This window comes from Leucopleurus acutus (assembly GCF_964270905.1).
Source record: "Leucopleurus acutus genome assembly, chromosome: 2".
Taxonomy (NCBI): domain Eukaryota; kingdom Metazoa; phylum Chordata; class Mammalia; order Artiodactyla; family Delphinidae; genus Leucopleurus; species Leucopleurus acutus.
In genome coordinates this window covers 21,816,697-21,841,538 of record NC_139143.1, presented here as the reverse complement: position 1 = coordinate 21,841,538, position 24,842 = coordinate 21,816,697, and the positions used below count along the sequence as shown (strand labels likewise).

At 51.2% G+C, this 24,842-nt stretch overlaps 1 protein-coding gene across 1 annotated transcript in view; it reads left to right on the top strand.

Moving 5' to 3' along the window:
- CAPN8 (calpain 8) overlaps positions 1-24,842 on the top strand; it is a gene marked incomplete at its 5' end in the record, with an annotated part of 52,549 nt that overhangs the window by 7,344 nt on the left and 20,363 nt on the right. The window contains 12 exon segments of the mRNA XM_082833627.1: positions 1,954-2,016; positions 2,019-2,175; positions 3,256-3,285; positions 3,287-3,410; positions 4,459-4,542; positions 6,598-6,683; positions 9,375-9,449; positions 10,392-10,552; positions 13,484-13,659; positions 17,321-17,332; positions 19,901-20,118; positions 21,120-21,156. Coding sequence (XP_082689753.1) covers positions 1,954-2,016; positions 2,019-2,175; positions 3,256-3,285; positions 3,287-3,410; positions 4,459-4,542; positions 6,598-6,683; positions 9,375-9,449; positions 10,392-10,552; positions 13,484-13,659; positions 17,321-17,332; positions 19,901-20,118; positions 21,120-21,156 — 1,223 coding nt within the window.

Sequence of the window (24,842 nt, the reverse complement as noted above, 5' to 3'; positions counted from 1 at the left end):
GCTCATGGTTGGCGCATCACACAGGGAACTGCGGGCACCTCGCTTGTCCCTCTGCTGCCTGTCCCAGCACCGTCTGTCTCTCCTTTGCATGTTGGCCCATGCGTGTCCCTCTGAGGCCTCTGTGTCCACAGAAATAGATTCTGTCCCACCACGAAGTACATGCTTCTGGCTTCTTTCACCCGACGCGGTAAGTCATGACTCTGGACTGGCCAGGACTCCTTTAGTCATTGGCTTCAGAAGTTCAACCCAACCAGCTTAAAGAAAAAGGAGAAGTTATTGGCTCACCCACTAGACCGTGGAAAGGGAAGGGCAGTGCTGGCCTCGAGAAGCCTGGATCTAGGGATCTAGGTGTTCCTGGAGCTCTCTCTGCCTGTCCTGTCTCCACTCCACCCTCTTCCATGCCAGGCTGGCTTCACGCAGAAGGAGAGATGACCACTAGGGTTCCAGCCTTCAACTTGGTAGTATCGCAAACCACCTTTGATTTTACAGATCTCAGAAAAAGTCTCTGATCTGGTGGTTGGGATCTTTGCCCATTCCTTGGGTTCAGCCAGAGGGGTGAGGTGCTATTTGACTGGCTCAGCTTGGGTCATGGGCTTTGCTCTTCTGACTGCCAGGCTCCCCCCAAACCACAGGGGGGTTCTCCAAAAGAAGGGGGCAGTGTGCAGTGGGCCGACAGAACGGAGAAAGTGTACCTCCATATGCCAGTGGGGTGGCGGGGACCAGGTCTGGCCAGACTGTTCTCTCCCCGCCCCAGGTCACCTTGGTCCTGCCATCTTCTCCCTGCCCCTGAATCCACCACCCTGCAGTGCTCCGGGACATGTCCCTCCCTGAAGGCTGCTCTCTTTCTCTGGATCTGTGCTACCAGCAGTGCCTAATTCAGCACCCTGGGTGCAAAAAGCCCCCCAGGGAGACCTGGGTCTTCATGGTCTGCCTGTGGCCTCGCCACCTCAGTTTGCACAGCTGTACAGTGGGCTTGTAATCAAACCCAGCCCGCCGGGTGGTTGTGATGAGTAGAGAATTGACACGGCTCCTCGTCCTCCTGGAAGTGGGCACTGCGATGGGCAGAAGGGGTTGTAATAACCCTGGGAGCCCTGCCTGTGTGTTCCATGGGACTGACTCTCTTCTGCATCTCTGTAATCCACCGTGCCTGGGGGGTAGCAGGGCTCCGTGAATGTTTACTGGACTTCTGATCTGTTACCTAAGCCCTTTGCCTTGTATCACTATTAAATCATGAAGACAGTGGTATCTTACGTCAGAGGCTACTTGTGTTTTTTCTTCCTTCTTTGCCAATATCACTCTTGGCCATCAGGCTGGATCAGGTATTTCGAATAAAGAAATCCCAACCTGGGGACTCCCCTGGTGGTCCAGTGGTTAGGACTCGGCACTTTCACTGCAGGGGGCCTGGGTTCGATCCCCAGTTGGGGAACTACGATCCCGCAAGCCGGGAGGCACCGCCAAAGGAAAAAAAAGAAAAAATAAAATTCCCATCCTGAAGGTGACTACATGTCTTTATTATTTTTTATTTATTTATTTATTTTTGCGGCACGCGGGCCTCTCACTGTTGTGGCCTCTCCTGTTGCGGAGCAGAGGCTCCGGATGCGCAGGCCCAGCGACCAAGGCTCACGGGCCCAGCCGCTCCGCGGCATGTGGGATCTTCCCAGACCGGGGCACGAACCCGTGTGCCCTGTATCGGCAGGCGGACTCTCAACCAGTGCGCCACCAGGGAAGCCCGAGGAAGGCACCTTGGAGTGAGGGTCAGGAGATGTGAGCCCGAGTGGCATCACGCGGCATCACTGTTGCCACTGCGTGATGCAAGTTTTCTTATCCACAAACTCAGCCACTGGACTCGATGTTTCCTGCTTTTGCTGGCATCTCCTATGGGCACGGATAAGTAAGACACAGATCCTGCTCTTAAGGAGTTCATTAAATGTCCAAGGCTGGAACCTTGATCAGCACAGACGCTCCTTCTGAGGTCCACTGAGAACACTGACTCTACCTCTCAGCTCATTCCTGTGAACGGGCTCTGTGTTTCCTCCCGCGGTTCTGGCAGTATGGAGGGTGGGTGGAGGTGGTGGTGGACGACAGGCTGCCCACCAAGGACGGGGAGCTGCTCTTCCTGTGCTCCGAGGAAGGCAGTGAGCTCTGGAGCGCGCTGCTGGAGAAGGCCTACGCCAAATAAGTGGGTCAGGGAGGAGCTAGGAGGCTCTGCCGTCTCCTTGGAGGATTTTTACCTGCCCCTCCCCAGACTCTGGGTGACATGCCCATCGTTCCCAGCCCCTGCACCCCATGTAAAGTACCCCTCCATAACTAAGAGAAACAGAAATTTGGGCTATGAGTTAAAAGCTCAGCTCTGTCCCACATGAATGAGTGAACTGGGACCACCACTTAGCTTCTTAGTGTCTCAGCTTTGTCCTCTTTCAAACCCCCGAGTCAGTTCTTAGGTCAATGTGAATTTTTATTTAATTTAATTAATTAATTTATTATTATTATTTTTTGTGGTGCGCGGGCCTCTCACTGTTGTATCCTCTCCCGCTGCGGAGCACAGGCTCCGGACGCGCAGGCTCAGCGGCCATGGCTCATGGGCCCAGCCGCTCTGCGGTATGTGGGATCTTCCCGGACCGGGGCACGAACCCGTGTCCCCTGCATCTGCAGGCGGACTCTCAACCACTGCGCCACCAGGGAAGCCCCAATGTGAATTTTTAAAAGAATGACAAAGAAGAAGAATAAAGCAAATGTACTTAGATCCCAAACTCATCAAAATCTCTACCCTTTGCTTGGGAGTCATGCTCCTTCTCACTGGCATTCAATGTTCAAAGTCTTCTCTGGGGTTCTTTGAATCAGTTTCATTGACTGGTACCCTTTTGTGCAACCCCTGTTCCTTCCCAGCCCTATTCCCAAAGCAAACCCCAAGGGATGCCTCTCAGCTTTGAGGGAGGGTCCCCATCATCCCTACCCATGCCCCCAACCCCCAGAAACCCAAGAAGCCAAGGTCAGCTCTGGAAAAATTGCACTTTGGTTTTTAATAGAGCACATGGCTTGGTGAGAGGTGATCTGAGATTTGCTCCTGGAAAAGTGCTGAGCTGGCCACGTGAAAGTGTGCCTAAGCCCCTCCCTGACCCACAGACAAAATTGGCAAAGGTCCTCCTGTCCCTTCCAGACCACACCATGTCCTACCGACCCCATCCCATGTGGTCCCCTCGCTGGGGTTGCTAATGGCTCTGAATGATGCATGTATTCTTTTTTTTTTCCCAACAGGCTCAACAGTTCTTACGAGGCTCTCGCTGGAGGGCTTTGAGGATTTCACAGGTGGCATCTCTGAGTTTTATGAGCTGAAGAATCCGCCAGCCAGTCTGTTTCAGATCATCCGGAAGGCCCTTCGAGCAGGGTCTCTGCTGGCCTGCTCCATTGATGTGAGCCGGGACGGTTTCTCTTTGCTGCCCCTCCCCATGTGTGGTAGGGAAAGAACCGGACAGGGGCTGGAGGCTGGGAAGGCTTTGGGCCAGAGTAGAGTCTAGGACTTACAGGGCAAGTCCTGTGACATATTTGTTCCTACCACATGGGAGCCGGTGGGAAGACCTAATTAATGGGTAGGAACTGGAGTTGGTCTCATAAACTCAGAAACCATAGGAGTTCTAAGTGTTAAGCCCCATTAGTACTGCAGGAATTGCCCTAAGAATGCAGCCTTGATCTCTGGATCCTGGACCCTACCTTTGCTACCCCCTCTTGCTAAGTAATCTTGGGATTTTGGAAAACAAATATGGTGATTGACAATACATGATGGGCTTTGAGAACACTGAAGAAAAGGGAAGAGGTTCTGAACCAGGCGTGGTGCCCTGTCTGGGGGCTGGCTGTATGTGGTTCCAAGGTAGTGTGTAGACCAGAGCCTGGAGGCCACCAGCCACGTGGTCTGCTGCCACCTGCCCCTCCACCTGCTCTTTCTCCTTCTCTCGACCCTTACCTGGTGATCTCACACACGTGAATGACAAAGCAAGAGCAGTTCCCCTTTCTCCTCTCTATAAAAACCCCAGCAGGATATGTGTATTTTTGGTGGAGAAGTGACGTGGGGTCTGGGGAGAGGGAGGGGCTGTTGAGGAGGGACCCTGGGGACACCCACTGCCACTGGTGAACCAGGGCCAGTCCAGACAACTGTCATGGATAATTAGTCTTCTGCAGGCAGCATGGGGTCCTTCCTGGAGAATAAATGGCCTCCCACTTCCTGTGTCATTTCAAAGGCTGGTAAGTCATACTCCAGGACTGGCAGGCAGGCCTGATCAAAGAGGGTTTGGATGGAGAGAGCTCTATTTACCTGAGGTTAATTGCTGCACCTTCCCCCGCCCCCCCTCCCCAGCCCTGCACCGGGGCCCTGTGGCTGTGTAGCATGTCCTTGGAAAGCATTGTAGGACTGGCCCCAACAAGGTCAGGGGCAGCCACTCTGAGTGGACTTTACTCTCAACTCAGGTCTCCAGTGCAGCTGCAGCAGAAGCCATCACAAGCCTGAAGCTGGTTAAGAGTCACGCGTCCTCTGTCACTGGAGTCGAAGAGGTAAACTTGGGCATGGGGAGACGGAAGGGCAATGCGTAATGATACTACCATAAATCCCTGGCATCCTTGAGAGAAAGAGAGGGAATCACCACCTAGCCCTTCCCTGCCCTGCTGAGGTGCAGCATCTCTGGTGGCAGAGCCCCTGGCACCGACCCACACTCAGCTCTTGCTTATTACAAGGGCCCTCCTACCTCTTACCCACTCAGAGATGGATAATGTAGCCTCTTTGAGCTTCAACTCTATGGGTTCTAACTAAATGCAGGCTATCCTGAGATGTGGCCAGGAAGAGGGACGAAGTTTTGGAGGAAAGTTGTAGAAATTGTCAGTTAGATCTACACTCATTCTAAGAAGGGTGTTTGGGCTTCCCCAGTGGTGCAGTGGTTAAGAATCCACCTGCCAGTGCAGGGGACACGGGTTCGAGCCCTAGTCCGGGAAGATCCCACATGCCGCGGAGCAACTAAGCCCATGCGCTACAACTACTGAGCCTGTGCTCTAGAGCCCATGAGCCACAACTACTGAGCCCATGTGCCACGACTACTGAGCCTGAGCTCTAGAGCCCGTGCTCTGCAAAAAGAGAAGCCACCGCAATGAGAAGCCTGCACACCGCAATGAAGAGTAGCCCCTGCTCTCCACACTAGAGAAAGCCCGCGCACGGCTTCCAAGACCCAGTGCAGCCAAAAATAAATAAATAAAATGAAAAAAAAGAAAAGCATTTAAAAAGTATATCTTACTGTATGTCATATGGCAAAAAAAAAAAAAAGTATGTTTGTACAGGTAAAGCAGTGGAAACCCATAGGATCTCCAAAGTGAAAAAGGCAGTAAAACCTGCCCCAACTTTCAAGGTGGGGTGTGATGGTGGGAAGGAAAGCAAGTATTCCTTACATTCCAACCCAAGGAGAAAGCATGGGCTGAACTTTTCATTATCTCTATTTACCATAGTCTGCCTACCTCCAAAAAGGATGTGCAGTGGTTTACAATGAAAAGCATGGACACAATAAAACCATACAACAAAGGTAAAATACACCAGACACTCTAGGCTAAAGACAGCACTCCAGTTGAGAAATTAATTTTGTTTTGGGTTTCGTGATGGCCAAGGCAAAAAAGGAAACGCAGTGGTTGTCTCAGTTTTTGTTATTTATTAAAAAGGCATGAATGTTTGTGTTTCACAAATACGCTCTTTAATGAAGTCAATTCCCAAATATGAATTGAGCACATATATGTAAACACTGGGCGAGGGCATGACGGGTCAGACACTGAAGACAGAACGGTCCATCATGTTTGCACGTGTATGCAAAGGCACACATAGGGGCTCCTGCTGAGTGTTCCGTAGACAATAGGAGAAGGTGGATGTATGGATTTCCCACTATGGGCTTTGAGAGAGACTGCCTGGGTGCCTGTCCTCCATCTACTACTTACTAACTAGGTAATCTTGGATAACTCAACCCCTCTGGCTGGGTCTCAGAGGTTTTTTTGTTTGCTTGTTTGTTTTTTAAAACTTTTATTGGAGTATAGTTGATTTACGATGTTGTGTTAGTTTCAGGTGTACACCAAAGTGAATCAGTTATCCATACACATCTACTCTCTCTGGGTCTCAGAGTTTTGAGAGAGATGAAAATGGAGATAAAACAGCACCCAGCTTATAGGATTGTGGTGAGTTTTAAATGAGGTGCTAATGCATCCGAGCTGCCCAGCTCCATGCCTAGCTCATACTACCTGCTCAGAATATGCTAACTGCTCTGTTCTTAGTATTTGTTGGAGGGCATTGATTGTCAATAGGTCTCATATATTAAGAACTGAGTCAGTCAACTATCAAATTTTAATCCAAGTTACAGCAGATAGACACTTGTTTTTATGCTGGACTTACTATTCATTCAACCAGATTGTGGAAAATAGAGTAGTTAGCTAAGGCTTGAAAACATGTATTAAAAACAAATATAAGTGGTTGTTTAGGGGCATTTGAGGAATTGAATGCAGGTCCGCTCAGGCGAGGACATGAACGCAGGGCTGCAGGGGTATGCGCGGCGATTCAGTTGCCCTTGTCTGTGGCCCTTGCAGGTGGATTTCCGGGGCCATCCAGAGAAGCTGATGAGACTCCGGAACCCGTGGGGCGAAGTGGAATGGATGGGGGCCTGGAGCGATAAGTAGGTTCTTTCCTCCCTCCGGCCGTGCTCACCTCCCTCTGCGGGAAGGCATCACGCAAAACACGCAGTGATCATGAGACCCACAGTGGAGTACGCTCGGCAGTGCTTTCCGTCCACAAAGCACACAGCCTGTTCGGAAAAGAGTGTTAGGTGGTTCCAGGTGGGGAAAAGCCAAACAAAAACCACTCAGCTGTAGTCTTCGATTCCTTGCTCTGCTTTGGCATTTGCAAGTTTGGCAGCTCAGTGGAATTTTGCTGAGCGCCAGAGGGTTGGCTTGTTTTCTACCTACCACCGCGGTCATCCAAAGGTGAGACCCTTCACTCTCCATCAGATTCTTTCCACTCCACAAAGCCTGGTCACTCGGACAAAGGCCAAACCCCTCAGCATCAAGAAGAAACATGCCTAGAAATAGGAACTGGATCCCAGGAGCCACTGGCCGCCAGAGGCAGTGAGGATGAGTGGGAGTGGCGCCCGCTCCCCCAGAGCTCATTACGGGCGGGTGTTGATCTCTCCCAACAAAGCCATTAATGAACGGAGGGGCCCAGACCTCTCACAGTGGAGAGTGGCAGCCAGTCAGAGGTGGTGCCTGGACACAGAGGCCTCGGTGTCCTGGGACAGCTGTGCCCTGGAATCGATGCCACCGTGGTACCGGAGGATGGAGAGAGCATGGCCCAGTTTCCATCCTAGTTAGCACCGCTGGCACGGGGGAGGCAGGTTGGCGCTGGGGAAGGATGGAGAATTGGCCAGTGTCACTGATGAAGTGGGAATGGTCATAATAACAACTCGCCCCCCCCCAGCACATCCTTAAGCCTCGTATGTACCTCATACGTGCTGTCCACACTGCATGATGCCACCAGGGCCTTGGAAGGGAACTTTATTACATTTATAAACTAATCACACATCATTAGTGCTCGTAGCTGGTACTTCCCTTGAGGTTTGTGTCATGAAGAAACACATCCCCAGGGCCACGGATCACCTCTTATATTAAAGATTTTTCATTCTCCTGCCTATGATGGAGCAAACCCAAAACCTTAGTTCTGCCAACTGCCCCAAAAGGATGTCATGGCTGAATGAAACTGAACCCCAGTTTCAGCCATTTTAAGCAGCAGCTGCTTCCCAAGCTGCTTACGGGGCTTATATGACTTTATCTCCTTTCCCCAAAGATGCTCGATCCCTAACAGGCTGGGACAGGTCCAAGGGTGTGAGGTGATGACAGGCAAGCCCCGCAGGCTCCATGTGGAGATGCAGCCAGGGGTATTTATACATGGCTGCTGGGGGAGGAGGGTGCTGCATCTCTGAGGTAAATCCCTAGTCTCAGCCCAATGTCTTTAAATTAGAACTTTTTTTTTTTTAAGTTTCAAAAAACTAACCGGGAGATTTAGGTCAGATCTCATATTCTCCAGCTAGTCCCCTAATCTTTGTTTCTAACAAGCACATTCTGAGGTTTGGCTCTTTTTTAAAAAAATGCATTTATTTATTTTATTTATTTATTTTCAGCTGGGTTGGGTCTTCGGTGCTGCGCGCGGGCTTTCTCTAGTTGTGGCGAGCGGGGGCTACGCTTCATTGCATGCGCGGGCTTCTCATTGCGGTGGCTTCTCTCGTTGTGGAGCACGGGCTCTAGGTTCGCGGGCTTCAGTAGTTGTGGCACGTGTGCTCAGTAGTTGTGGCTTGCAGACTCTAGAGCGCAGGCTCAGTAGTTGTGGCGCACGGGCTTAGTTGCTCTGCAGCATGTGGGATCTTCCCGGACCAGGGATCGAACCCGTGTCCCCTGTATTGGCAGGTGGATTCTCAACCACTGCACCACCAGGGAAGCCCAGGGAAGCCCCTGAGGTTTGGTCTGATCCAATGACTATTTCCATGAACTAAATAGGCCCTGGGTGCTCCCATCTCTGATGCCTAGGGGTCCTGAGAGCCCCCCTGGAGGAAGAGGCTGGGCTTGGGTATGCCCCAGCTTTTATGCAGCGACGGGGAGGTCTTCACGTTTTGCTGAAAGCAATCAGGGAGGGGATTTTTTAAAGACGGATCTGGATACTGCTCAGTTATTTAGCGTTGCATACATATTTCAGGAAAACCTAACTCCTTAAAGGTCAGGTAGCTGGAAATGGCATTTCAACAAATTATGTGAGTATTGCTATGGAAAGGCCGCCAGCAGGAGGCCTCACAGGGTGACATTACTTCATGGAAATTGTCACAAAACTGGGCCTGATGGTCATTTTGCAGGCTCAGGAAGGGGACCATGTTCATGTGCCCAGAGATGCTCAGACCCTCTCACAGTATCTTCAGTTCAGACTGATAGATAAGCCAGAAGGACATCTCACCAATTGAGAAGCAGTGGAGTGGCCTGTGCCGGCCATTCTCGCAGCTCCTGCCTTGGACTTGCCCAGGCCTGTGATCAGGGCCTGGGGGGCTGAATCAGACATGAATGTAAAACTTGCCTGGAGAGTGAACTTAGAGCAAAGCCATGCGCAGTGTTCCTGCTGCATGCCTGGGGTCACCCTGTTAGGGCCCATGGAGCCCCGTCCCTTCCCCAGGCTACACCCCCCTCCCACCCGTGGCTATCATTTCGGTATTCCCCATTTCTCAGGGGGAAATTGAGCTGCAGTAAATAGCTTGCACTGCAGCAAACCCTTCAGGAATGATCACCTCTGCTTCCTTTTAAAAAAACTTTAAATGTTATTCTTTCTTTCCCAGTGCACTAGAGTGGAATTACATAGATCTCAGGCAGAAAGAAAAGCTGGACAAGAAAGCTGAGGATGGAGAGTTCTGGTGAGAGTCACCTGCGGGAGTGCTGTCCCCTTAGTTGTGGGTCCATTCCTGGTTCACAGGTGGGCAGCTCTCTCTAGGTGTTCCAGGAATTCCACATGGTTCCCAGCCAGGAGGGCTTGTTTCTCCTCCCGCTTTTACCCCAGAGTAGTTCTACCTCCGTACCAGTACGTCTGAAGCATTGAAACCAAGATATCTGGGCTTCAACACGGATTAGCTATCAGCTTGTCTTCCTCCGTTTCCATAACTTTCCAGTGAAATAGGAGCACCGTTCCTATCTCTTTAAGTCCAAGATTTAGCATAGCAGCAAAATAAGATAACTTGGGCTTCCCTGGTGGCGCAGTGGTTGAGAGTCCGCCTGCCGATGCAGGGGACACGGGTTCGTGCCCCGGTCCGGGAAGATCCCACATGCCACGGAGTGGCTGGGTCCGTGAGCCATGGCCGCTGAGCCTGCATGTCCGGAGCCTGTGCTCTGCAACGGGAGAGGCCACGACTGTGAGAGGCCCGTGTACCGCAAAAAAAAAAATAAAATAAGATAACTTCCTTCACTCATGGGCTAAGGAAGATAATAGGGACACTGCTAAGAATATGACGTGGTTTAGGGGCCATCTCTAGGCTCCAACTTGAACACCAGTTAGATGAAAACAGGACAGAACTTGAAGATGGTGGTTTGGTTCAATTTACCTGCCAGGGTCTCTCCAGTTGATGGTTTTGGCTTTTTGCCTGGTTGGTTAGATATGAGAGGGGGTTCTCTAAGAAAAATGGAGATGCTAACAATAGTGAGAAATGTGGTCAATGACCCCTGCATATTTGTACAGTGGGCTGCAGAAAAGACTCGAGCTAGCCCACGGCCTTTGGTCCGTCCTGTGCCCAGGGGGCACGCGTTCCATCACTTTTCCAGCCCAGCTCTCTCGACTGAGAGCCCACCTGTCCCTCTGCCCCCAGGATGTCTTTTTCAGATTTCTTGAGGCAGTTCTCTCGGCTAGAGATCTGCAACCTGTCCCTGGACTCCCTGAGCAGCGAGGAGGTGCACAAGTGGAACCTGATTCTATTCAATGGGTACTGGATACGGGGCTCCACTGCCGGCGGCTGCCAGCACTCCCCAGGTGAGGCGAGAGCTGCCGTGCTCACCTTCTTCTGGCTTGTCCTCCCAGGGCTGGGCATCCTTATATGTTAATCTTGGGACAGTGCCTTTGCACTCTGTTCTCTGGCTCCTGGCACCCCTTAGTGGCCCAGCTTCTTCCTGGGGCTTGGAGGCCAGGGCAGCAGTGGTGGATGGCGGCTCTGCAGCCATTCACCCGGGGCCTGATCTCAGGTAACGTCATTCTTCAGCGTCTGTGTGTTCAGACTATCTCTGCTTCACCCACCTGCCCCCTGCCCCCCAAGGCCGTTCTTCTTCGTACGAACCATGCTCTTGTCACCCTGCACCAAGGCCTCTTGTTTTTCTCTGAGGCTTCCTCCATCCCCATGTGGCCCGGCTGGCTGGCAACCGGCCCACTGCGCCCTGGGACAGAGGCTAATGGTGCGCTAGAGGGACACGGGTTCGGCATCACTGTATCAGCAGACGGCATCCGTCCGAGCGGCCATTCCGCTTTGTTTGCACCCGAGTCAGACAGCCTGGGTCAGGGGTGGTCACACACAGGGTGTGCGAATGGCCACTGTCCACTCCCCTGGTCGTCATCAGAACTCCCTCCCTGGTGGGGATAGCCTGGCGCAAACCGCTGCCTCTGCACTAACCCGGGCCCTCATCTTATTAAAGGTGGGAAGCCTTCCCTGTTCGCGGGAGACCACTAGTATCTACACATAGAGGCTCCCCCTAGGTTGAATCAGCTGAGGCAGCACCAGAGGAAGAAACTCCGAAAAACAACCCCACATCTCTAAGGAGAAATGAAAGAAAGCAAAACCCACCCTCTCCACTTCCCACCTCCCCAGGCCCGGTCCTGGTCTGACGTTGACATTGTTAACCGACTTCGACTTGTAAGCATTGGGCCTTGTTCTCACGACAGAGCTCATTGCAGGCCTGTGCTCAGGGCGTGGAAGCAGCATTAGAATAAAATCCCATGTGGGTGCAGTCCTGGGTCCTGACCGGGTCTCTTGTTCATTATCCCCATCCAACCCGAGCTCCCATTTCTGACGGCAGAGATGGAAGGAGGGTGGTCCTTTCCTGCCACTGTCGCTCAGATGCCTGGTGCAACAGCTCTGGGACCCTGGGAGGATCGTCTCCCTGGTCTGAGCTTCAATTTCCCAATCGTCAAAGTGGAGGGATAATACCCACCTTCGGAAGCGCTTTGTAAATGGTGTAGTGTTATACAAATGGGATGTGTTATCTTTATCACCCATTTTCTTCTTCCAGCTCTGTTAAGGAGTAAACAAAAACTGTAGGGATTGCAGTGATGTTGCATTTGGGAGAAATTAAAATATGCTCACCATTAGCAAGCTCTTAGAAAATGTGTAGGAAATTTGCATGGATCATTTTGGGAGCTCGGAATTGTAGGGGTGCCTAAGGTATCTGTCTGCACGAAATCGTTACCCCATCTGTGCCGCCAGCTAGCTGTCGGGACAGATGGACCGTTCCTGCCCTTTGGTAATGATGTAAGTTTAGAAGATTACAGAATTGTCTCTGGCTCCTCTGGAATCGACAGATATTTGTTTTAAAGTCTACACGCTTGTAGGGGCTTCCCTGGTGGCGCAGTGGTTGAGAGTCCGCCTGCCGATGCAGAGGACACGGGTTCGTGCCCTGGTCCGGGAAGATCCCACATGCCACGGAGCAGCTGGGCCCGTGAGCCATGGCCGCTGAGCCTGCGCGTCCAGAGCCTGTGCTCCGCAACGGGAGAGGCCACAACAGTGAGAGGCCTGCGTACCACACACACACAAAAAATTCTACACACTTGTGCCTTAGATAAAAGAAAAAAATCTGGAAGTGGAAGTTCTGGGAAGGTGGAATTGAATAAGTAATTTTATTAAGAAAATATAATAACCAGTGGCTCTTGGTCACCTGTGAATGCCTTGTTATTGTATCATGTTGGACCCTTACCTAGAAGATCTAAGCACTCTCTCCATCCCCCACCCCTTTCTTCCCCCAGGGCACATAGTTATTGAAATTACTGAGGCCCTGGCATGGAGATGGCTGCCAAGCCTATCTTCCTCAATCATACTCTGCCACTTGAGTCAGTCATAGAATTGCTGTGTGTCCCATTTGCCCTCTCTGTGCCTTGGCTTGTCCAGTCACTATTTGGAGAGATTTTTTTTTTTTAAGGTCATATTTGAAATGAAGCAGTGTTTTAAAATATCCATAGGTGGTACGGCAGGCATGCTTCTTAATCGCCAATTATTATTCCTTGGGCATTATTAAATGACGTACTCTTGAGGGAGCGTCCCTCATCTCTGGCTGCCACGCTGAGCCATCTAGTGGGGCCCCTGGATCAATGGACAGAGGATCAGCAATCATGGCTGTTTTGGGCTGTGATCTGAAGCGGGGGCCCGTCAGACAGGCTTCCCAGGGGGCAAGAGTGGTTGGTCATCTTCTTATAGTCTGTCAGGAGAGGCCTCCTTGGTAGCTAGATTTTGCTAGAATTGTCCTCATCTGTTTCAGGGACCTGCTTTTCCCCCCAGAGACCTCCTTCCTCCAGGAGATGGGTTCATCTTCACAGGTCAGTTCTTCACAGGCTGAGAACAAGGAGATGTTAATCATTTCCCCAGAAGACTTGGAGTTTCCTTCCCAGGGGGACCCAGTGTAGCCCTGGGACCACGGGACCTTGAATATCCCGTCAAGTATATCTGGGCCCTGGTTGATCAAATGGACAAGTGTAAAGTTTCCACATGCTGTGGGGTGTGTGTGCTGGTATGTGGGTGGGGTAGGGAGATAGGAGGAAATACTGACCACCTTGTAAAACAAACTTGCTAAGCCCTGCTTACCCGGCACAGTTTGGCCAGAGTTATGTTTCCTTGAGATGATCAAAATTCCTCCCTTTCGTTCTATTTTTCCCGATCTCCTCACCCCCCCTGGGGGGAACCACCATCTCCTGGGTGACTTCTAGCCGCTTACTGGACCAATCCCCAGTTCAAAATCTGTTTGGACGAGGTGGGCGACCACCAGGAGGAGAGCATTGGTGAACCCGGCTGCACGGTGCTGCTGGGGCTGCTGCAGAAGAATTGCAGGCGACAGAAGAGGATGGGACAGGGCATGCTCAGCATAGCCGATGCTGTCTACAAGATACTCTGGAGCTGGGGTAAGCCGTCACGGCACGCCTGATGTCTTTGGTCAGAATATTTTGCCCAGCAATTGAAGCGAATCTTTCTTATTGTTTGGATGTCCCTAATCAAGCATTTTCCTTGCTCCCCAAAATGCCTCCCCCAGTGGCCTTACTGAGGCCTGAATTCCACAATTAGAGATTCATTCCTCTGGCTTAAATCTCTACTGTTAACACTGAGACGTGTAATTCATTAAGCTTTGTCTGTCATTGAGGGTTCAGTGTAACTATACTTATTAGACTCTCTCCAGGTATAGGCTTCTCAGGGGACAGGAGCCAAGAAGGTGACACAAGGAGTATGAGGACATCACAGAGTGGGGGAAGGGAGCCAAAGACAAATCCTCTTTCTCCCTGGGCAACCTTGAAACACTTGTTGGGACACACAAGGCGTGGGCTGGGGTGAAAGGAGCCCCAGGTCATTTTCAGTTCTAGTGTCTCTGGATTGAAGGTCACAGCTGGCTCTGGGCTCAGGCTGCAGTGCGTGTCTCAATACCCCAGTTTGCCCTGTAACCCCCCCTCTATAGATTTCGCAGCCTAACAAGTAGGTTAGAGCAAGACCTCTGGGTCTTGACAAGTCTAGCCAGGATCAAATTGGAATCCACTTAGTTTACGTAGGCAAAGACTTTTTATAACGAATTCCGGAGGGATTCGTGGTGGTTGTTTTTATAGAAATTTGTTAAAAGTGAATTTCTTGGGAAAAATATAATTCTAATCAGAAACACCAAGAGCTGGCTGGAAGCCCAACATCTCAGTATACATAAGTGCATGGGAAAGAAGTACTGTAATAAGAAACCACTAAGGAAAAGTGCAATTGTCAAGCTCACGTGACCTCCAGCCCCTTTCTTTCACTTATTTTGGAACTTAGAGCTTTAGAGTTTTGTGTGTGTGTGTGTGTGTATGTGTGTGTGTTTTGTGTTGGAGGAATGGGAGTTGGAAAATAATTGCTGCTTGATGGCTGGAGAAAAGTATTTCAAATAAATAATCTCCAATTCTACTCCAGCGTATCCCTTCCATCCCCACCTAGAATGTAAGTAGGACCAAAACAGATTTTTTGCTTATAGGGATAAAAAACCAAGAAAGCACTTACCCTATGCATATCAATTCAACACTTCTTTAGTGCGTATCTGCCGCGTGCCAGGTGCCGTGCTGAAAGCTGAGATCCAGAGGAAGAGCAGAAGGTTATCGACCTCAGGGTGCTCACAATCTAGAGGGGGAAACCACACACGCACTCCACTAGCTACAGGGCAGGGCAGATCTGCTATGACGGGGACCAGCACGGTGAGCTGAGGTCTCCTCAGAGAGGGATAGCTTCGTGGAGGAGAAGAATTTGATCAGGGTGTCAAAAAATGAGCTGGAGGGCTTCCCTGGTGGTGCAGTGGTTGAGAGTCCACCTGCCGATGCAGGGGACGCGGGTTCGTGCCCCGGTCCGGGAAGATCCCACGTGCCGCGGAGCGGCTGGGCCCGTGAGCCATGGCCGCTGAGCCTGCGTGTCCGGAGCCTGTGCTCCGCAACGAGAGAGGCCACAACAGTGAGAGGCCGGTGTATTGGAAAAAAAAAAAAAAAAAGGAGCTGGATTTCTAAGGTGGACGAGGGAGAACATTCCAGCCATAGGGGACATCATGTGCTTCTTGACAGCTGGAGAGGAAGTGACAGTTTGGGAGAGCAGGCAGGAGGCGGGCGTGGCCAAAGGGTGGGCTGAATGGGGACTGTGGCCACCAGCTCTTCATCCACCAGCTCTACCTTCTATAACCGGATCAACAAAGCGTTCTTTCAAAGGTACGTGAGCTAACACACGGAAATAGCTTTGTGGGCATGGCATTTGCTCTCGTAAATAATATATACGGCATGTCAATTTTTCAGACATTAGTTTACAGCTGCTTATAAAATAACCCCATGTATGTGATCCGTGGACCTTCCTCTTACCGCCAGAGGCATATAAATTAGAGCATGACATCTGTGAACACAGCCACCTTCACGTCAGGGTGAGGAAGGTGTACAGCCCTGTAGGGAGTGTCTGTGCCTGGGCTTGTAGAAAGTACCTGGTGTTGGAGAGAGGCCATGTAGGGATCGCAGGGGGTACCATTCTCTGACCCCTGGAACTGCTTCTTCTGGCTTTAACTGTCTGCAAACTGGAGTCTGGTTTGAGGTGGGAAAACTGGCAGTGACTGAGGAACAGCCAGAAACCCCCAAAGGCTAAAAAGCCCTGCTCGTCTGGCCCCCGCTCTCTCCCCTGTAATCTTTCCTGCTGTGACAACAGGCTCCTGCCACGCAGGCCTGTCATTTGCATTCAGGATATCTTGCATTTCAAAGGTGACTGTCCCTTTCCATCCATCAGTGGGCAAGGCTGGCCTGCGCTCCTGTCTGGACGCTGTGGCTGGGGACTTGTGCCACCTGAGGCCTGGCTGGCTGGCTCAGTTCCTGCCTGGGGCCTCTTGGCAGTGGAATCAGAGCATATCGCCTGCGGCGGTGGGCGGGGTGAATGCAAAGACAGCCGAGGTGGTTGAGAGTCCCTGCCCAGGGGGTGAAGGCTGTTGGGAGGCAGATCCCCCGAGGACCTCTGCTCTCCCAGACAGCCGGGACCTCTGCATGCGGGATTTTAGCTTTAGATGCAAACTTAGAGGAGTGACTGCAGACTTTTCTACCTCTGCTGCCAATTATAAACAGGGGCTTCAGAGTGAGGATGCCAGCTGACCCAAATTTTCCCTAACTTTTTTCCCTCAGAGTTGGCAGCTGTCCACAGACCTAAGCCACAAACAATGCCCTTGCTACTCTTCTGGTCAAAAGAGCCTGCGTGGGAGGGGCAACGGTGGGAAAAGGACAAGGGGGGATTGAGCCCTCTTCAGAGTCTCCTCTGGCATGGGAGGACTCCCACTCTGCATCTGAGATCTCCTGTGGGCATCACCATTTCCATTTGCAAATAATAGGATCTAACTCTACCTAGACTAGTGAAAAAGGAATTTACCAGCTCCTGTCACCAAACCCAGGGAAGGACAGGGATGCTTAGGACAGGGGACGTGCCTGCTCTCAGGACACTTTCTCTTCACATCTCCCCTCTGGTGTCAATGCCATCTTCCTGGTCTGGCTTTCTGCACAGCCTCTCTAATATCACCCACATAAAACAAGGGGGCCCCTTCCCTTAGTTCCAATTTGAAAATCCTAGAGGAGTCTGTGATGGACTCAGCTTGGGTCACGTGCCTATTCCTGGACCAATCCCTGTAGCCAGTGGTGATTAAATTATGTCTCGAGTTGAGTGAGACCCCTTTCTGGCCAAGCCGTTGATCTGGAGGCCAGGTCTCTAGGTCTGTAAGATGTTAGTTCTCCTTTAACCCCCAAGGTTAGTCCTCCTCAGACATTTGGGGTCCTGGTAGATTATACAATATGAAAATAAAGGAGAACTTTTTTCTCCTTTCGGTTTTCTAGGGCTCAGTAGTCCACAGATGGCCTTGAAAATTCACCAATGACTTTCCAGTTTCAGAAATGCTAATGCTTCTCTCTTTAGCACAGAATTCCTCCCAGTGGCCCAGGACTGTGCAGTCTGTGGGCCAGATGTGGGGAGGGACACAAAGGCACAAAGGGAGGCCCACGGCGCCCTCAGGTGACATGCTCTTGTCTCCTGCCCTGTAGGTCCCCAAAGAGGTATGTGAACACTGACGGAGATTTCCTCCTTGGTAAGGAACAGCTGGGCTGCCTTCGTGATGGGCACCCAGTGGCATGTGCTTCCTCTGATGGAAGCCGGTTCTCCCACAAACCGACTCCCACAGGATCCGGTGAGCTGCTAACCCTGAGAGAGCTGGTAAAGACACTTGGGTCCCACCCGCCAGGAAGGGGACAGTGGTGACCTGTGCCCCTTGTGTGCCTGGTGGTCTGATACAAACAAGATGACTGTAGCTCACTTAGGCTCAAATAAAGGCCCAGAGAAGGAAGCACCACCTTGATCTTTGTGGCTCCCAGCTTTTCCTGCATCTCCTCAGTGATTTACAGCTGGGTTAGAGAGGCATGTCATCAGGGTCGTACTTACATCTGGGGTTTCCTGCTGTGGTCCCAGGCCTCGCCCAGCTATCCCAGTGGCCTCGTGGGCAGGGGCTGGTGGGGTGCTGTGAGACTGCCTCATCCACGCAGCTGGCACACAGTCAGGCCCCAGCTCGGCCCAGCCCAGCGAGCCTCTCCTCGGCTGCACGCTAGGGACACCTGGGAGCTCTTAGACGTCTCCGTGCCCGGACCAATTATGGCAGAATCTCTGGGGTGAGTCCAACGTGTGGCCAAGGTTAGGAACCACTTGTTCTGTCTGGGGCTACCCCAGCCGGAGTCTATTACTTGAATGATGTAGGGGTACGTTTGCCCTGCTGTGCTAATCCCTGCTCCCCCGGGGTCCTCAGCCTTGGCCACCTGGTAGCATGTGCCAATGAGGTCCACGTTCACAGGTTCCAGCCTATGCCTTCTTCCAAGGGTGCCGATCGCTGGTCTACCCCGCCTGATGGCTCCCAGATGCATATTATTGGTTATGGAGGCAACAGACAAGAGCGAATGGATGATTTAGAGCATGCCCCTCTTCACTACTCAAAAGTCATTAAATTCAAACGTGCACTAAGTCTGACGGGTGGTGGCTCCCATCAGAAGCGGCCCGTCTATGAGAGCGAGGTCCTCTGCACACACAGTGCAGCCTTCAGGAGCATCTCCCGGTGCTCTCCGTGCGTCGCTGTGGAGCCTGTGCTCTGCAGGTGCCGGTGGCTCTTTGGTCAGCGGTTCCAAGGCCTGGGGGGCTTGTGAAAGCACAGGCTGCTGGGCCCCAGCCCCAGAGTCTCTGATTCCGCAGGTCTGGCTTGGGGCCCGAGGACCTGCACTTTCAACAAGCCCCCCAGGGGTGCTCACGCTGACCCTGGGCCCACACACTCGTGGCTGGGCCAGGCCACGGGGAGGCGCGAGGGCCAGGGCCCTGGTGGCACATGCCTGTGTGGAGTCCCCAGTAGGACAGAGGGGCCCCAGCTCCTGCCTCCGTGCTCTCCACCTCTCACCCCGGCCTCCCAGGTGAGGCGTCTGCAATCTGTCCCGCCCCTGGGTTCCTGCTAGAACTCAGTTTGCCCCGTTCCCTTCCCACCTCCCACCCCACACTTCTCCTTCTCCCCTGCTGGTTTCCTGTTTCCTCCCCTCGCAGTCATCAGGGAGGGCAAGAATGACATTTAGCCCCTTAACACTTGCAGTCAGCCAAGGCCTTGCTGGCCACGCCCCAGCATTCTGCCCAGAGTAGAAAACTTCTGGTGGGGGGGGTGGGGATCCCAAGGCTGTGGCTGCTGTAGTGCCCACGTCAGCAGGGGCAGGCTGGGGGGTCCCGCTGTGCCAAAGAGGGTCGGGTGACCACGAATAGACACTGTCTACCCTGGGGTGGGCAGTCCAGCTCTGGGTCACACAGAAGTCACAGCCCTTGCAGCTCACCAGCACCTGCGCTCTGTCACAGGCATCTTGATGAAGACTGGGCATGAAGCTACAGTGCAATGGGGAGGCTTAATCGCAGCAGCAATAACACCGGCAACAGCGTTTTCAAAGCACTCTGTAGCCACTAATTAGCCCGTGGCCTATGACCACAACCTCCCTCTCCCTCCTACAGACAGATGGGTCTTGGGGAGCATGTTCCGCCTCCCAGGAGGGCCAGGCCTCCCTCGGGGTGGCCAGCCCCTCTGTCTGCCTCCCTGCCCCGCCCCCCTCCCCCAAATCTGATCACCCTGGTTACCTCGCAGAGCGATTTTCCAAGCCAGGCCAAGGTGAGCAGGCCCTCCTGGCTACTGTTGCTTGGGAACCAGTATTTAAGCCACAGGCCTGTATTAGGGAGCTCAGCGCCACACCCCCAGGTACAGCTGCAGAGTGAGAGTCTGTTGGATTCAATGAGGGATGATTCATGAGGACAGATATCCAGAGAGAAGCTGAGCACACACACGGAGCACACCTGCTGTCCAATCCTTCATTTAAGCGGGAAGAGGGCAAGGGGTCTGGCCAAGGTCAGTGCCTCAACCTGGGCCGGGCACCCAGAGGTGCTCTGAACACATTTGATGATGGACACACGGTGAGCTCACGACAGAATCCAAGGCTTCCTGATTCTCAGCCCAGGGTTAAAAATCAACCGTCCCTAAATTAGTGCGATAAAACCCAACTCTGGGGCCTTCGTCTTCCAGGATTTCACAAGACATTGACCCTGACTGTTGCTTTGCACAGCTGGAGAGCCACAGGGATGAGCACCTGGGCCGGGTCTTCTTCCTGGGCCGCCAGCCTTCCGCCCGCTCCAGCACCTACGTCAACCTGTGCCAGGTCTCGGCACGTGTGCAGCTGCCCCCCGGGGAGCACGTGGTGGTGCCGTCCACCTTCAGGCCCTTCAAGGTTGGCGACTTCTGCCTGAGGGTGTTCTCGGAGAAGAAGGCCAAGGCCCTGGGCGTGTCCTTTCCCTCCAGGGTGGCGGGGGTGACAGGGGGACCTGGCTCCGCGCAGGTGCAGGCCCTGTCACTGTGTGGGACCTACCCCCGGCTCCCAGAAGAAATTTGTAGAACACTATAGATCTCAAGGATCCTTCACTAGGTGTCCCACTACTGCCCCTACACGTTGGTCTGTAGGACATGGGGGAGTTTTCCTTAAAAAAGCTCAAGGCTAGAGAGAAAGGGCACCAGTAACAGCCTGGTTAGAGCGTTTTCCTTGCAGCGGGGATGGGCACCTCATAGAGGAGGATCTAGATGAGAGCCCCGCCTCTTCCCTTACACACACCACACACACACACACACCACAGACATACACACACACAACACAGACGTATACCATACACGTCCACAACACATACATACACACACACGACACACAACACATACTACACAACATACAACACATACACACACCACAGACATACACACTGCACACACAACACACACACCAGACATACACATAACGCAGACATACACACCACACACACACCATACATATACATCACACACACACACACACACACACACCACACTGCACCACGTAAACCATGTACGTGTGTGCATGGACACGTGGGCTGTGGGCTTGGTGGCTCACTCCTCAGACACCATTTCAACAGGGATTCACATAGCTGGGTTCCTAGGGGAAGATGAGAATAGTAACTGGGGCAAGGTGGGGAGAGAATTCCCCAGAAGAGTGATCCACCAGGGGGAACATTCTAGATTCCATGGGGTGCCCACTGAACTTGGCAGTTCTTGTCTCTGGTGAAAAACTCAGGGTGGGGGTGGGGTGGGGAGGTGAAGGGAGGGGTCCTGGTTCAGTTTATGCAGTTTGGTGCTAGTAGGAACTGAAGGTCTTGTGTAGGAATCCAATCCCTCAGCAGAGCTAAAACCTTCCTAAAAGAACCTAGCCATTAGCTGTATGTTTGACTTACTCATATTTGTTTTTTTCTTTCTTTGTGTTTTAGGGAAATTGGGGATGTAGTAGCTGGAAGCCCACATGAGGTATGCCGCATTTTAGTATGCCAAGCTCTGACACTGATGCATAGCAGTCATTTGGGATTTCTTATTGATTCATAACTGCTCTTTATATATTGAGGATGATAACTTTATTCATCAGGGCCACAACATTTTCTAGGTCCTGGCTCTTCCTGATGAAGATGAGATAGACGGAGCACCCGGAACCCAGGCTTTGTAACACATTCCTACCCCGTAGGGGGAGTCTGAGTGTCCCCCACATTCAGGCAGGTGGATCCTCAGAGCACTTGCTGTGAGCTTGAGCACTTCTGGGTGGGATGGAGAAGGCAATGGGAGAAAGAGATCTAGTCCCTGCTCTTAGACAGACCTCCATCCAGTCTTTTAGACAAATGACAGAAGCATAAGGAAAAAGATGAAGGGCAGCTCACGCCAGCAATGGATCTAAGCCTGTGTGAATGTAGTCTGAGGGTGCTGGAGTGAGCACCTCCTTTGGGAGGCTCCATGGGGGAGGTCATTTCAGAGCAGACTTTGGAGGAAGAAATGCACAGAGTTTGTGGGTTCACCTGCTTCACTCCCTCTACCCCTCCCTCCCTGCCCTGTTTCTCAGATGCGGTGCACAGAGGCAGCACGTTGAGTGTGGCTGTTTTGTGAGGGGTAGTGGTATTATTTGGCATATATCAAATCTTTAAGCTCTTATTTCTGCAGATGCATGAGAAGGTGCCAAAGATGGACCCATCTTGCCCTGGGGGCGGGGCAGTTATGCCGTGAGTCTATTAGATAGAAAACATGTGCCCCATTGTCTGTTCCTTCTCATACCCATTAGTCTCTGAACTGGACTTGGTGTCCAGTAGTTAAGCTAATGGTCAGTAGCGGCCGCTGCCTTGAGTCAGCTGCAGTTCCTGGCACCAGAGGCCCTTTCTGTGCTTCTGCCTCTGGGTGGTCCCAGCTGGTCAGAGCTCTCCCTCCTGCCCCCTTCCCCTTCTGCACTGCAGGTAGATGCCAGCTCAGCCTCTTCACTGCCCCCCAGGCCTTGTCTCTCACAGTAGCTGCTCCTCCTAGTGGTCCCAAGTGTGTTAGAAAGGCCAGTGTGCCAGTGTGGAGGGTATGGATCTGAGTCCACAATTCAGGTGGGAAGAACTATCCTTCCCTCACTCCCCCTTTTTTTTCCCTGCTAAATCAACTTAAAACTGACTCTACCATCATCAAAAATTCTACAAATAATAAATGCTGGAGAGGGCGTGGAGAAAAGAGAACCCTCCTACCCTGTTGGTGGGAATGTAAATTGGTACAGCTACTATGGAGAACAGTATGGAGGTTCCTTAAAAAAACTAGAAATAGAGCTATCACATGACCCAGCAATCCCACTCCCGGCCACATATCCAGAGAAAACCTTAATTCGAAAAGACACGTGCAACCACAATGTTCATAGCAGCACTATTTACAATAGCCCAGACATGGAAGCAACTCAAGTCTCCATCAACAGATGAATAGATAAAGAAGATGTGGTATATATGATGATGAAATATTACTCAACCATAAAAAAGAATGAAATAATGCCATTTGCAGAAACATGGATGGACCTAGAGAATATCACACTAAGTGAAGTAAGTCAGACAAAGACAAATATAATATGACATCACTTATATGTAGAATCTAAAAAAATGATACAAATGAACTTATTTACAAAATAGAAACAGACTCACAGACATAGAAAACAAATATATGGTTACCAAAGGAGAAAAGAGGGGGAAGGATAAATTAGGAGTTTGGGATTAACAGATACACACTACAATATATAAAATAGGTAAACAGCAAAGACCTAGTGTAACTATACTCAATATCTTGTAATAAACCATAATGGAAAAGAATATGAGAAAGAAAATATATACTTATATTCTTTCTTATACTCTGAATATATATATTTGAATCACTTTTCGGTACACCAGAAACTAACACAATATTGTAAATCAACTACACTTTAATAAAAAAACCTTACTGGGCTTCCCTGGTGCGCAGTGGTTGAGAGTCCACCTGCTGATGCAGGGGACACGGGTTCGTGCCCCGGTCCGGGAAGATCCCACATGCCGCAGAGCAGCTGGGCCCGTGAGCCATGGCTGCTGAGCCTGTGCTCTGCAACCGGAGAGGCCACAACAGTGAGAGGCCCGCGTACAGCAAAAACAACAACAACAACAAAAAAGCCTCAAAAACTTACTAAACCCCCATTTCAGGAGTTCAATCTCAGTCATTGTCGGGGTGCACCGTCTCCACCTCCCATGGTCTTGGGGTTTTCTGAAACACCAGGAAGTCTGTACCAGTCATGGGTCCTCACTGTTCTCCCTTGAGATGCCCGCTGTCTCAGCTCATAGGTTCCTTCATGTCTGGCCAGCTCTTGGGCAGCTCTAGGTCTGCGGCTTAGAATCTTTGGTAAACTAGGAGTCGCCAGGCCTAGGGGACAACCGTCCCTTGAGGTCCCCAGAGCATCATGTATGGAGCCATACAAGGGTTCCCATATTTCAGGGCCCTGGGAACGGCCAACATCTTCTTGGTCTCAGGGAAACTTGGCCTTTTCTCTTTAAGGTACCCCTCCCCCTGACACACACACACACACACACACACACACACACACACACACACACACACACACGCCACAGGGATAATATATTCAGGGGACTTAAGACTTTACAGGAGACAGGAAGAGCCATTGCCCTTGCCTTCAAGAACTTCTGTTTTCCTCCCTCCAGAAATCTCCAAGACTTGGACAGCTGGACATTTAAAGGGCCTGCTTGGAATGGGGGAGGGAAAAAAGAAAGCAATTGAACAAACACACTAGAGAAGGGTTGCAAAGATGCTGTCAACATGTAATATGACAACAGTAAAATAATACCTGTTTTTGCCAGGTTGCCTTACCATTTCCAAAGCGTTTTCATGTATATTTTCTCAGAGCAACAGATAATTCCACTACGTTAAGGTCCTTGAGAGCAAGGACCATGTCTTGTTCACCACTACATCTCAGACACAGATACAGAACAGTTCCCAACATGTGCCGGGTGTCCAGTAAATATTTTTTTGAAGGAGTGAACGAACTGAAGTACCGCTTGCCAGACCATGTATGCCATCATTTAAAAGCATCTTTCTCCCTGGTATCCAGAAACTCCCGTGTGCAATGACATCCCCTAGTGGTGAAGTACCTGCTATGCACCCGTTTGTGCCCGTGTCCATTTTTTCTTTCACTTTTGTAAAATAAATTTTTATTGGAGTATAGCTGCTTTACAATGTTGTGTTAGTTTCTGCTGTACAGCAAAGAGAATCAACAATACATATACATATAACCCCTCTTTTTTGTATTTCCTTCCATTTAGGTCACCACAGAGCACTGAGTAAAGTTCCCTGTGCTATGCAGTACGTTCTCATTCGTTATCTATTTTATACATAGTAGTGTACAAATGTCAATAGCAATCTCCCAGTTCATCCCGCCGCCCCCCCTTCCAAGGGGGACTTGAACTTTTAATATGCTTTGATATTGCACGTTTTCATGTATAACTTGTGTAATTTTTATAAGTACAGTATTTGAATGTCTGCATGATTCCTAGGGAAGAAGGTCATACAGTTGCTTTAATAGAATCCTCCCTATTACTGCAGTTGACTTCTATAGCCAGGACCTTCCCAGTCCCTGAGGGAGAACAGTAGAACTGGAAGGGAATATTAAGGCCGGT